General features: G+C 51.8%; 4 protein-coding genes across 4 annotated transcripts; 3 read left to right on the plus strand and 1 right to left on the minus strand.

The window, feature by feature from the left end:
- Positions 1–2093: 2093 nt before the first annotated feature.
- INS49_014865 (uncharacterized protein) lies at positions 2094–4256 on the plus strand (the record flags this gene model as incomplete). The annotated part of the gene is made up of 3 exons (XM_043175553.1): positions 2094–2760; positions 2865–3475; positions 4065–4256. The coding sequence occupies 3 exons, from the start codon at positions 2094–2096 to the stop codon at positions 4254–4256; spliced, it is 1470 nt and encodes a 489-aa protein (XP_043020510.1).
- A 584-nt stretch (positions 4257–4840) lies between these two features.
- INS49_014866 (uncharacterized protein) lies at positions 4841–5662 on the plus strand (the record flags this gene model as incomplete). The annotated part of the gene is made up of 1 exon (XM_043175554.1): positions 4841–5662. The coding sequence occupies one exon, from the start codon at positions 4841–4843 to the stop codon at positions 5660–5662; it is 822 nt and encodes a 273-aa protein (XP_043020511.1).
- Positions 5663–8063: 2401 nt separating this feature from the next.
- On the plus strand, positions 8064–9035 carry INS49_014867 (uncharacterized protein; the record flags this gene model as incomplete). The annotated part of the gene is made up of 1 exon (XM_043175555.1): positions 8064–9035. The coding sequence occupies one exon, from the start codon at positions 8064–8066 to the stop codon at positions 9033–9035; it is 972 nt and encodes a 323-aa protein (XP_043020512.1).
- A 1801-nt stretch (positions 9036–10836) lies between these two features.
- INS49_014868 (uncharacterized protein) lies at positions 10837–11767 on the minus strand (the record flags this gene model as incomplete). Its single annotated transcript, XM_043175556.1, has 3 exons — positions 10837–11306; positions 11485–11551; positions 11609–11767. The coding sequence occupies 3 exons, from the start codon at positions 11765–11767 to the stop codon at positions 10837–10839; spliced, it is 696 nt and encodes a 231-aa protein (XP_043020513.1).
- Positions 11768–12725: the final 958 nt, after the last annotated feature.

A 12725-nucleotide genomic window follows, 5' to 3' on the forward strand; every position in this document is an offset into this window, starting at 1 on the left:
TTGAGGGGGGTTGGTCAGGACTTCTTAATTCACATGGAGTAGACCTACGTACCTAATCGTCCCAAGTCAGCCTTTTTGGCAGCCTGACCTCTTTCCGACAGACGCAGTCAGTAATTCCATCTTGGAAAGGCTCCTAGTAGAAGCAAACATATCTTGCACGGCCCACGTCACCTGGTCGCAGACTTCCATGGAATAGTCTCGAGGCCACGTGTGATCATGCAATGATGGGAAGGTGCTCACGACGTGTGAAGGGCACAAGGGTGCTTACAAGACCCATTCATTTTTTTCACACAGTCTTTAAGAGTGAATTCATTTCAACGTCTAGCAATAATCGAGTTGTGTTCAATGTCCTGGACAACCCCGGAAGAGACTCGGAACCCACGGCCCGGAAAACGAACACTCTCAGATGGTTGCAAGTGAGGAGACCCACGGGTTTCTTTGTATGATTGAGCATGAACAAGAGAGAGCCAGCCATGCAAAGGACAATTCTAAGACTAGCTTTACCTAGTATGAAGAATAGGTGCAAAATGTCTCTCAAGCCGGGAGTGGTTGTTAATGTATATACCTAACTAATTAAGCCTGCCTCAGCCGGGCCAGAAGTTTCCCACATGGCACCATGCCTCTGTTCATCCAAACAGAGACATTGGGACGATTTTCCTTGCCCTCAAGAAGCCGGAAAGGTTTGCTCTACCTAAAATTAAAAAAGTAAACACGAAATATGGCGATGATGGCCTACGAGACCCCATCCCTGGATAATGGCAAGTCAGCATGATGGTGGGCGGGCCTTGGTGCTAGATGAGGGCAAGAGTATCACAGCGCATGGGTTGTGTAATACGCCATGTCACGATTAATGTGACTATTTAGAACCGGAAAGGTGATATCATACACGGCTTTAGTTATCCAAGGTTGCAAGAGCGTCAGTACCCCAAGTCCAAGCGTCATCTCAAGCCCGAAGAGTCCAGCCACGATCAAGTGTGAGGTTCCTCGGTGTTTTTATACATGCCGTCAACGGCGGTCAAGCATATAAGACACAAAGCTGTAGGTAGATTGGTGTCACGGCACAAGAAAGCCTATTGCGCCAAAATACCCAAAAGAGGGACGTTGTAATGCCAAGAGCATTACCATGGCTTGCACCTATATACATACTATAACAATAGCCACCCTTTAAGGTCTATCGTCCCAATAAACCATTAAGGTTGCTGCTAAGTACCCCCTGAAAAAAGATCCAAAGGCCCTATTTTCGAAATTATAAATCAAGTTATCCCCGGGTCTCGGCATTGCTCAATTCTTCCCAGTGAGGAAACACACCCACAGAAATCCACTCAATTTTTTTTTTCAGCGAAAAATTTCTTATAATGCCCAGGCTCAAACTTACAACCCCTGTAAAGGCATTACAAACTATCACGGCACAAGAAAGCCTATTACGCCAAAACACCCAAAAGAGGGACGTTATAATGCCGAGAGCATTACCGTGGCTTGCACCTATATACGTACTGTAACAATTAGTACCTAGGTAAACCAGTCAAGTTGGGTCACAGCTACTAGACATTCTTGGCGTCAGCATCTGGGCGCACAGTTCATCACATTGGCGCATAGTCCGGAGGAGACCGGCAAGTCGGGGGGCACAAGCTGTACAGCTCATCTCAATAGAACGTTGGCTTGATCTTATTTGTTGGGCGTCAGCATCAAAACGCCAAGCGGATTGCACTGCACGGTTTCGGAGAAAAAGCAGACCAGAATCTTCAGCTCGTGTGGCTGTTAGTCGGTGAACCCTGGGCTCGCTGTCATTGGCTTCGCGACTTCGTGCAAGGAAATTCAATTAGAGGTAGGTGCACAGGACGGAAGTCTTTGTACTCCATAGGACTTTTGCAGCATCGGGAGGACGGATATATAACTGAGCCCAACCACTCGAGCTAGGCGGGAGAACAAACTCTTCTGGTCCCAACGCATCGACCAGACCGTCTCCGTCGCTCACTGCTCTGTCTCACGACTGTCTTCTACGGTCCTACCGTGGCTATCCACATACTCGACAAGATTTCTCTTGGCTATTTCTCAGTAGCGGTAAAATCGGCTGAACTTGGTCATTTCCCAAGATGTCAGGCGTTCTCGAAATCCTCGGCGGCATTGCGTCCGTCATCGCCACCATCGAGGCGATCAAAACCACATATAAGGCGATACAAAAGCTCAAAGGTCTTCCTTCTGCTTTCGAGGAGGTAGTAGCCCGCCTACCTAAGGTCGAAGACGCGTTGGAGAAAGTCCGGAGGCACGCAGAATCACATCAAGGAGAGTCGGCTACGAACAGTGTGCAGCTAGCTGTCCAGAGCTGCAAGCCTAAGGTGGAAAAGCTGAACGAAATCTTTTACGAGATTCAGCAAGCAGATGAGAAGACTCTCGGCTTCGGGTTTCGCTCTTTCCTCGTCCGGTTCGGGAAGGGCAACAGGGTTGAAGATCTGATGAAGGAAATTTTGAGAGACACCGAGGCTATGGCTTGTGATCGGATCTTTGAGACCGCCACCACGCAAGACATCGAGGAGCTTCGCAGGGCGATCGACGTCGATGCTATTCGCAAGGCGATAGATGACTTGTCCGCGGTGGAACCGTCAGTGCCCGACGCTGCTTTTGCCAGCGAAACAGGCTATCATCAAGTCGGAAATCAGAATACGATGAAGAACTACGCGAACCATGGGACTGGGTCACAATATAACTTCGAGACAGCTGGTTCGGGGGCCTTCATTGGTGGCGAACATAAACACACACACAGTTAGTCGACTCCAGTGCCCCTCTTCAGCACTAGTTATAGCAGACCACATAGCTTTGGTACAAGATTCAATTCACTCACACTCTTCGAGTCCATCAAATGCCAGAAGCGAAAGGAGACTCGCGCAAAGAAAATTTGCTTTACGTTCTTCGCTGTGATGACGAATGCCCTCTAATCGACGTGAGTCCGGATACCTGCGACTGGATTCTCAAAACGAACGAGTATAAGCGCTGGGCATCCCGAGGCACGGGCAGTTTCAGTGATGACCGAGCCATTCTGTGGATCCGAGGCAAGCGAGGAAGTGGAAAGTCAACACTGGTTCAGTTCCTCTTTGATCGTGCCAGGCGGGCAAAGGATAGGGAACGGCTTGAATTATTTGCGCCAGGCATTCCGAAGTACTTCGTCGCAGCCTTCTTCTTCAATGCGAAACGGAACACACCACAATTGTACCGATCCCTGATCCAGCAGCTCCTCCAGTCATTGCCGCAGGACGCCTCCATCTTCCAAGACGCCGCCGTCTTCACAAATGAGCTTACCGATGATGATCCTCGGGTGCTTGGCCAGTTCAAAAAGCTGTTCAAAGACACTGTCAACGCCCATGCTACATGCGGACACATTTTTTGTTTCATAGACGCCCTAGACGAAGCCGCCGAAGACGACATCGAAAAGATCGTCGACTTCGTCCACACCATCGTCAGCGACGACTTGAACCGCCACGTGAGCTTCTGTATTTCAACAACGCCATCTCCAACAATCATACCGCCGCACCCAAGGTGTTTGCTCGATCTCAGCAATCATCCAGATCATCAGATCAGCATCGAGAAATACATCAATGCACGTCTCGAGAACTTTCCTTCCAAAAAGAAGACAATTCTTCGAAGACGAATTCTACAAAGGGCTGCCGGTGTATTTCTTTGGGTGGCCCTAGTCGTCGAAACATTGAAAGCCCACAAGGATGAAACCTTGGAAGTTCTCCTGGGCGAACTGGACAAACAACCAAGACATCTAGATGAGCTTTATCAAGCCAAATTACGAAGACAAAGAACCGAAAACATGGTAGTCACGGTTACTTGTTTCCAGGCTCTTCTTTTTGGGCTTTGGGACCAGGACGGGCCCACCGTGCAAATACTTTACCACCTCTTGATCTCGGTAGCACGAGAGGGAAAAATATCGCCGCGGGAGCCGGAGGAGACCTTGTCGGAAATGAAGCAATACATTTTGCGAGCTTCCCACGGCCTGGTAGAATTCCGCAAAATCAGTTCGTCAAGATGGTGGCAATTCAAATCGCCCACAGACAGATTCGCAGTACAATTCATTCATGGAACCGTTCGCAGCTTTCTGCTTGGAAGTCAGGGTCTCGGCCATCTTGATCCCAGCCTCAGACCTAACATACACGGGCTCAGCCATACGCGACTACGCAACGTTTGCATTGACTATTACCTACAAACCCCAGTTGGAGACTTACCTCCTCCTTCAGCACAACAAGATGAGTCGTTGAGTGGTCGTTACACCTGGCTTAGATATTCAATCTGGCAGGTACTACGCCATTGTGAGGCTGCAGAAGAAGGTGGCCAATCGCAGCAAGATTTCTTCGACTCCGGGCGCTTCAATTTTCAGGATTGGTTAAATTATGTTATTCCGTGGATGCAACACGACCGCCAACGGCGATTACACAGCCATTTCATACGAAATCACCTTCAAGGAAAACCCATGACTCAAAGTATCGCTCTTCATTGTTTTGCGATGTGCGGCTTGCCTCGACTTACTCTGTCACATCTGAAGAGGCATCCAGAGTCCAGAGAATGCTACGTTGGGGGCGGGCGGGCATTTGAAGACCTCGGATCTCCCATGATGACTTCAATCATCACTTTCTTCGTCGGAGATTCTAGCTGTCCAAATGGCGCTCGGTGCTGCCAATTCTTCAATGTTTGTGGAAACGACAGTCTGTATCACATGGACAGGGTCTTCATTCCTCATTCTGTGGACAGCGTTGATGCTGTTGACTACGCATTTTACAAGAGTCCAGGAGATGTGTGGTTTTCTCTTTTAGAGGACAGATTTGACGAATCCATGGTAGGTAGAATGGAGTTGAAGCACAAGGTTCGGAACTCGTCTCTGGCCCATGTATTTCTTTCGTTCGGCATAGGCATGATCAGTCAAGAGGCGAGACACATGCTGGTAGATCCCCAATCTTCGCACAATGCCTTCAACCAGAGCTCTACGCCAGCGGACGGCATGACGATGCTTCATCTGGCGGCTCTTTGGACGGGACATGAAGAGGACTTTGGTTTGATACTCGACAAATATCGAAATCTCATCAATGGACAAACCCGGAACAAGAAAAAAACTGCCTTGCATTTCGCGGTTGAACGCGGAGACCCTAGGATGGTCAAGCGCCTTCTCATGGAGGAAGAACTGGATCCGAATTTGCAAGACACGGTTCACCAAGCACCGTTGAATAAGGCCATCCTCGGGGAAGAAACGGAGGTCGTTCGACTGCTTCTCAATGACAGGCGGGTTGATCCAATGACACAGAATAGCCAAGGGAACACACCATTACATCGAGCTGCCAACGCAGGACGCCAAAATCTTGTGAGGCTCCTTCTCGATGACAAGCGGGTTGACCCCAACGTACGCAACGCCGGTTTGGAGACCCCATTACATCGAGCCATTCGCGCGGGACACGCAGAGTGCGTGTCGTTAATTCTTGCACACCGGCTGGTTGATCGCGAGGAACAGTGGAGATTTGGATTGACTCCATACGACCTAGCTCTCAACAGTAACAACCCGGATATCATTTACCTCCTTGCAAGGGGACCTGAGGAGAGGTCTGAGCGTACAAAGTTGCTGTGGGAAGTGGATGATGATGACCCTGAATACCAGTTTCGGCGGGATGAATTTTAGACAGAGTTTCTAGTCAACATTCAAGAATTTTCCAACGACCGCGTAGTGATCTGCTCTTCAAATCGATACACCATTAGAACGCGCGGTGGTAGTACCTGCCTCGTCGACGCTTCGCCTATGCGTACATAAGATGGGATTTTGGTCATCTTTGGACAACATGTGCTTAGGTGGTGGCAGGCTGGCCTATATGTATATTATTATAAGTACACTCCTCGTGCCTAGTTAAAGTTAGGCTATTATTCAATATACCACCATCAACGTCCCTGTCTCCGTGATTCATAGACCTCCGTCCCTGCCAATTCCTGTCGCTCCCTGACCGAATCTACCTCCACCGGCCTGTGCGTCGCCTCACGCACCTCATACCCCTGATTTGGGCTTGAGAACGCTGTTCCTTTTGGCGTCGCCGCGGACAGCTCTGAATTGTGGCCCTTCTTTCCTTGCCGCTTCCTGAGGAACCACCACATTGCCAAGGCAGAAATGACAGCGGCTAACGGGAGGCTCACCCCGAGTCCGACTTTGAGCGCAAGAGCCTCGCCGCCTCCAGATTCTGAGCCTGAACTGACGGGAGCAGTGTCTTGAGTGGGTGTTGGATCCGCCGACGTTGCGCTCGAGACCGTTGTGCTCGAGATCGGTGTGCTGGTGGAGCTCGCCGATGTCGTCGAGCTTGTAATCGTAGAGGATCCAGGAAGTAGAATTCCGTTGCTGTCAAGGTACACTTTCGGTTCCACATCGTTATTGCAGCACGGTGTGTCGCCCTTACGGCAACAATAGACACCGTCGCCACATATCTCTACCCTCGGAAAAACGTCGTCGTTGAACCCTGTATTTTTGGACACCTCATCTAGCGATTGACAGCCTCGTTATTATCATGGGAGTTCAAGAGAAGGAAATTAGGTGAATTGACGTACTGAAGACACAAATCTGTGCGCAGAGGTTCTTATCATATGGGCTCACGCCACAGGGCCCCCGGATCAAGATGTTGTCGGCAGTGCCCTTATTTTTGCACAGTCGGTTGGGCATACACTGGCTATCTGCTCCACAACAAGCTTGGGAATCGCTGCATTTCGTCTGATTATAAGACTCTGTTCCTCTGTAGCTCCAGCAAGTGTCACCTTGGGCCTGTGCTGTGAGAAAAGCTAGTAGGTAGAGCCTGTTGGCAAGCGGTCCCGTAGATCCAAGCATTGTGACAAGTTGGATCAAAGTATGGAACCAGAGACCGGCGAAAGTGAAAAGACAAGAAGGAATGGTAGAATGGAGGAGACAAGCAACGAGGACAGGCAGGCAAGACCTTCTTGGGGGCTTTGCCTGCCATGGGGGCTCGGAGGATTCAAAGCTGGCCAGGTTGCTGTTCAGCTCCCCCTTATTGCCGCGCCCCTTGTAATTTGCTTTTTCAAAGCGAATATCTTGTCCTTATTGGTGATCAGGGCGCGGTTTTGTAGAAAGGCAAGGCTCTGGTGGGGTTACACAACATGCGCCCTTCCAAGGTTTGCTCACCTGTGCAAGCGCCGCCACGCAGGATGGCTCGGCCCAGACATTAAGTCACCTTCCCCAAAACTTGTCACCCGCTACCACAACCCATAGACTTAACAGCCTCGTTTCTTTTCAAAAGAATTTTTAAATAAGCCATAAACTAGCTATATTGATAGCTGGGCTTAAGTATTGATTGCTAAGTTATTTAAGAGTTCAATTGAAACTTTGGTGATGGGATATTTGATGTAGCTTTTGCAGAGCAGTTTGTGAGTGCGCTCTTTTTTTGTCTGGGCCGAGGATGGTCAGACGCGTTGGGGGCCCAAAGATCATGTTCTCCCGGACATTCCGTAACGGCAAACTGGCGTTACAAAACCATCCTGTAAGAATATTAGTATTCACGGGCTTCGTTCAAAGTTCTCATCATCGATACGATATGCCGTACTCACGGTTGACTACGGCTATTCTTTCCGTCTGTAGCCTGGTGTTGATTGTCATCACCTTAACGATATGGTCACCCTCCTACCATCCGACATCGCCACCACCTTCAGTGCCGCCACCAGGAATTCATCCTCAATCGACCAGCAGGCCAACAGAATTCAGCCAGACATCATGGCAGAAAGAGGCCGCAAGGATCATTCAAGACGCAAAATCTTTCGTCGAAGAGCCAATCAACCCTCCGTACAAATCTAGATTCTATGACATGGGTCAACGGACCCAGATCGCTCGAGGATGGGTTGAGTTTCTTGATGATGCTCCCAAGTCGGAGGACAGTCGCGCTGTCCTCGAGGCTGTCGAAAGTGCGATCGGGTCAATGTACTCTTATCTACAGAATTCACCTAAGCACCCAGGAAGCAAGACGCCTTTTACTGACTTGCATTCCTCCATAATCCCGGGGTCTCGTGGGATCGTGATTCCTACTGGTAAGGCAACAATGAGATACGCCACTCACCTCATTGGCTCGCTCAAAGACGTCCTGCACAGCGGATTGCCCGTACAGATTGTCTACGCCGGAGACAACGATCTCCCAGTTGAGGACCGAGAGCGTCTGCGCTCGCGGTTCAGAGAGGTCGAGTTTCTAGATATCCTGACGCTCATCGACGACACGACCACGAAGCTCGAGAAGGGCGGTTGGGCCATCAAGGCCTTCGCAGCCCTCTACTCACCATTCGAGGAGGTCATCCTACTGGATGCGGATTGTGTCTTTGTCCAGCCTCCTGAGAATCTCCTTTCGCATCCTTCGTACGCCTCCACCGGCGCTCTGCTATTCCACGATCGACTTCTCTGGCAGCACAATTTTCGTGGGCGCCACGAGTGGTGGATATCACAGATCCGCCATCCCAGCGCAACACTAAACGAGTCACTTGTGTGGACCGAAGATTACGCCGAAGAAGGGGACTCCGGCGTGGTTGTCGTCAACAAGTCGCGACTGGATGTGTTTATGGGGCTTCTGCATGTGGCCTGGCAAAATACCCAGGCCGTACGAGACGAGGTCACGTACAAGATCACATACGGCGACAAGGAGTCTTGGTGGTTTGGCTTCGAGCTCAGCGGATCAGGCTACTCTTTCGAGAGGCACTACGCCACGATGGTTGGTTGGCTTCAGGACAAGACGGAACAGTCTATGGAGAGGATCTGCAGTTTCGTCATCGGTCACCTCGACGACAGGGACGAGGTGCTCTGGTACAATGGAGGGCTCCTGAAGAACAAGAGGCTTGATCCGCTCGAGTTTGGTCTTCCCACGCACATGATGGTCGACGGGACCTGGGAGAAGGGCGCGACGAAGGATGACATGAGCTGTATGCTTGGCAGCACTGGCAAGCCACTATCGCGGGAAGTGGACCGGATCTTGGACAAGTCTATTACTCTGGCACAAGAACTGGATACCGAATTTGGCTTTGTCTAAGGCGATTTGACAGGGGCCAGGGATCCGATTTAAGGTCTTTCGCATTATAGACTGTAGACTATTTGTACTCTTTGAGTTCCTCTACTAAGCTGGAATGACAGTCATTGTCCTAGTAGGACAAGGATTCTTTTTACATCGCACCCCACAACAAGTCGGGCTTGCTTCGCCCGAATCAGTATCCTACAGCCCTACGCAACGTCTGCGGAGGATACCGTTTTAGCCCGGCTCTCGATTTACCAGTCAGGGTGGAGGGGGTTGCAATACTACTGTAGGAGGCCCGATGCGTCTGTATTGGTGTGTAGCAGAGGGGCAGGGACTGGGCGCGCACCACCAACCCTGTCAGCACACCAGAGAAAGAAGCTATCGGTTCCAACCCGTAGTGCTTGACCGGGGGAGGGGGGGGGAGGTCCATCATGCACGGATTGAGGTGATAAGCACCGGTGGGGTGGGCAACACTGACAGCAGGCTCTGGGGACGAACAAATCCCACGCCGGGAAACCTCGTATTGCGATGCGATGCGCCTCGGTGTGGACCAGCGCCATTGGGCTCGACTGCTGGCAGGGCGGCAGGGTGGGATGTGGTTGTTGATGGGAATGGCATATTGCTTACTTGTCGCATCACTTTTTGTTTTGGTGTGATCTGGTCGGGCATGATAGTGGCATCACAACGTCGTAGCTACCTTGCCTGAGTGTCGTCTGGATGACCTTGCAGATCGAACACTTGGCTCGATAGGAAACCCCTTGTCATCTGGGGTTCGGTCTGGGGGCCCCAGATGGCGATCTTTCCCCATGGTTTTCTGTTGGTTGTATGTATAAGCAGAGAAACGTCCCTCGTGCCTTTCGCACAGCGTGAGTGACTTGTCCCGCAATGGAATCTCATTGTAGCACGATTCGGCTCATTGGGAACTTGGCGACATGCGGTGTGGTGGTACGAGAAATAGAACGGTCAAAATGCCACCCTGATAGCGCTGGCCAACCACAATGCTACCGAAGCTGCATGCGAGTGAATATTGACAAGGGTGTATTATGCCCTCGCCCAAGCTCTTGCAGAGGCGGAAAGGTACTTCAAGGTAATAAAATCGAATAATTTAGAGAGAAGATTGAAGCCGAAAGACGTCGCACGGCGACAGGCTGTACACAGGCTGGTGCCACTCCGCGAAGCCGCTCCGGTTGTATGTTTGGGAGGAGGGCGGGAGGGGGGGGCATCGTACTCAAGATACACAAGATAATCCTTAGTGGACGAGGGCAGCTGAGTGATCAATGGATACGAGTCGCGATCGTTCACTGCGAGCTTCTTCCCCACGGGTATGGGGTGTCTTGTCATCGTGTGGATCGCGAGGCTGGTGAATGGGCCTCGGATCGTGCGCTAACTTGGGAGTGCGAATAGCTTCGATGAAGCAGACGGCCCTCTTGCCCTGAGATAACATATTCGGATAGTTGACTGTCTTTCCCAACTATGATACGTGCCCGTGGCATACGAATTGGTTAGGTGATGTCAGGAAACCGGCTGCCAGAGCTTGATATCAAATATTAAGGTCTATTGTGGGGGTGAGGCTAAAACCTCGAAGCTACCAAAGCAAATCCACGAGTTCCACCATTTTCGCCAATCCATTACTCCCGACATGGTTTTGGTAAATGACAGCCGTTTCGCTTGGTCCAGTGAAGGAAAGTCTAGAAGGGTATAAGTCGTGACAAACAGTTTGCATCCATCTCCATCATTAGCTTGCTCAATCATGAGACGTCCAAAATCGTCCAAGAATCATTCGAGACATGTCCTCTCAAAATCCTCAACCAATCACAAATTAGAGAACGAGGGCCGCAATACCGGCGACCAAGCCGAGAGCACCGGCCTGAGATCCCATCTTGGGAGCACCCGCAGTGACGACACCGGCAGGAGACGAAGTGGGAGCCACGGGCGTGTTCGTAGGCGCAGTGGTGGCGAAAGTGGTAGGGGTTGGAGCTGGGACGCCGCCGCCGATGGGAGTGGTTCCGGACAGGTAGGTCGACGGTGGAGGTGTGCTAACAATCACGGTCGTCGAGGTCACCGTGCTAGAGGAACCCGGCAGAGGTGTCGTTGGGGCACCAGGGGCACCGGGGGTAGGGGTGCCGCTGGGGATGGTGACAGGCGGAGGAATCACGACGGTGGAGTTAACGCTCGGGTAAGGAACGCCGCCTGACGGAAGGGTTGTGGTCTCACAAGGCACCTCAGTCGTGTAGGTGGAGGTGGTGGTGATGGGCGGAGGAGTGGTGACCGACAGGGTACATGGGCAAGCTACAAAGGACGGTCAGCCTTGTGCAAATATACATCCGGGTAATGCTCCAGAGTCACGAGCTCCGCAGGAGACTTTCCCGAGGCCGGTCACACAGCGACTGCGTGTGCAAACCAAGAAAGAGACAGGGAGGCAAGAAGGGAAGATTCCGAAAAGTCTGGGAAGAGCAAGGGTACTCACGCAAGGTGATGGTCGTGGCAGAAGTGACAGTGTAGGTCACATTGTTCCAAGCCCAGGTAGTGGGAGACTGGAGAGGGCGTTAGTCAGGAGCGGCCGTGCAAGCTTCTTGGAGAGAAAGACATACCGGGCAGTATGTGGTGTAAGTGGGCACGACGACGGTCGTCCACTCCGTGCTCGTGGGCGGAGCACCACCCGTGGGGCCTCCGGTACCAGTGCCCCAATGCTTGCCAGCCTGAGCAGAGGCGAGAAGCCCGGCGAAGGAGGTGATCTGGAGGAGTCTCATTTTGGCTGAACGAATCTTGTCTGGTGAGAGCAGCGAGAGAAAGGGTCTTGTTGCTTGGTTGGGCCTGTATCCTGGCCTTGACCTTGGGTTCGGTAACGAAGGTGAGAGTCGGTGAAGACCAACAGATGTTGCTGATGTGCAATAACGACCGTGCAAAGTGGTGCGAGAGTGGGATGAGAGAGTGAGGAAATGATGGGAGACGAGGATGCAGGTGGGAAGAATTGACTTATATCAACAGACGAAAGACGAGAGGCAGGGACGAGAGAGACGACAGCGCGGTGCTCCCGAACCTGCAGGGACCAGGCACAAGCGCTGCTTCGCGGTAGGCCAGAAGGTGGTGGTGGTGGTGGCAAGAAGGGCAAGAAGGGCAGTAGCAGGGCAGTAACAGGGCAAGTGTGTGCCCAAAGTCAGCTCACATCATCAACACGACCACGGAAGGAGCGGGTGAAGGCGCGCGGTGCGATTCGATACGATGCGCTCGACACATCCGAACCCGAGAGGAAGGCACACTCGGCCTCTCCTCATCACTCAGCAACACACGCCACACACCACCACTTGGATGCCCACCTGCCTGGGTGGACAAGGTAGGTAGGTATGCGCGGTATCTGACAGATACCTAGACATAGATGCCCATGCCCATGCCCATGCCTGCCTGCCCGCCGGCCCGCCTCCTTCTTGCCCGATGAGTAATTCTCACGGATCAAATTTGGAAGGAAAAGGACAGACCAGTCCCCAAAGGGTGAGCGAGGCGAGCAGAAGAGGTCAGCCGCCTCTTTCCGTATCGCATCAAGGAACATCCCATTCTGGAGTCAGCCACTGGTTACTGGCTTCTCTGCTCACTACTCTGTCCCGAGGTCCCCGTACCTCCTTCCCTGCAACGGCTGCGGGCACTGTCCCACTCGATCTTGCAGCTGGATGCCTTGAGCAGCACTTGCCCGAGGGGATACACGATAGGAAA

This window comes from Diaporthe citri (genome assembly GCF_014595645.1).
Source record: "Diaporthe citri strain NFHF-8-4 chromosome Unknown scaffold_8, whole genome shotgun sequence".
Classification (NCBI taxonomy): Eukaryota; Fungi; Ascomycota; class Sordariomycetes; order Diaporthales; family Diaporthaceae; genus Diaporthe; species Diaporthe citri.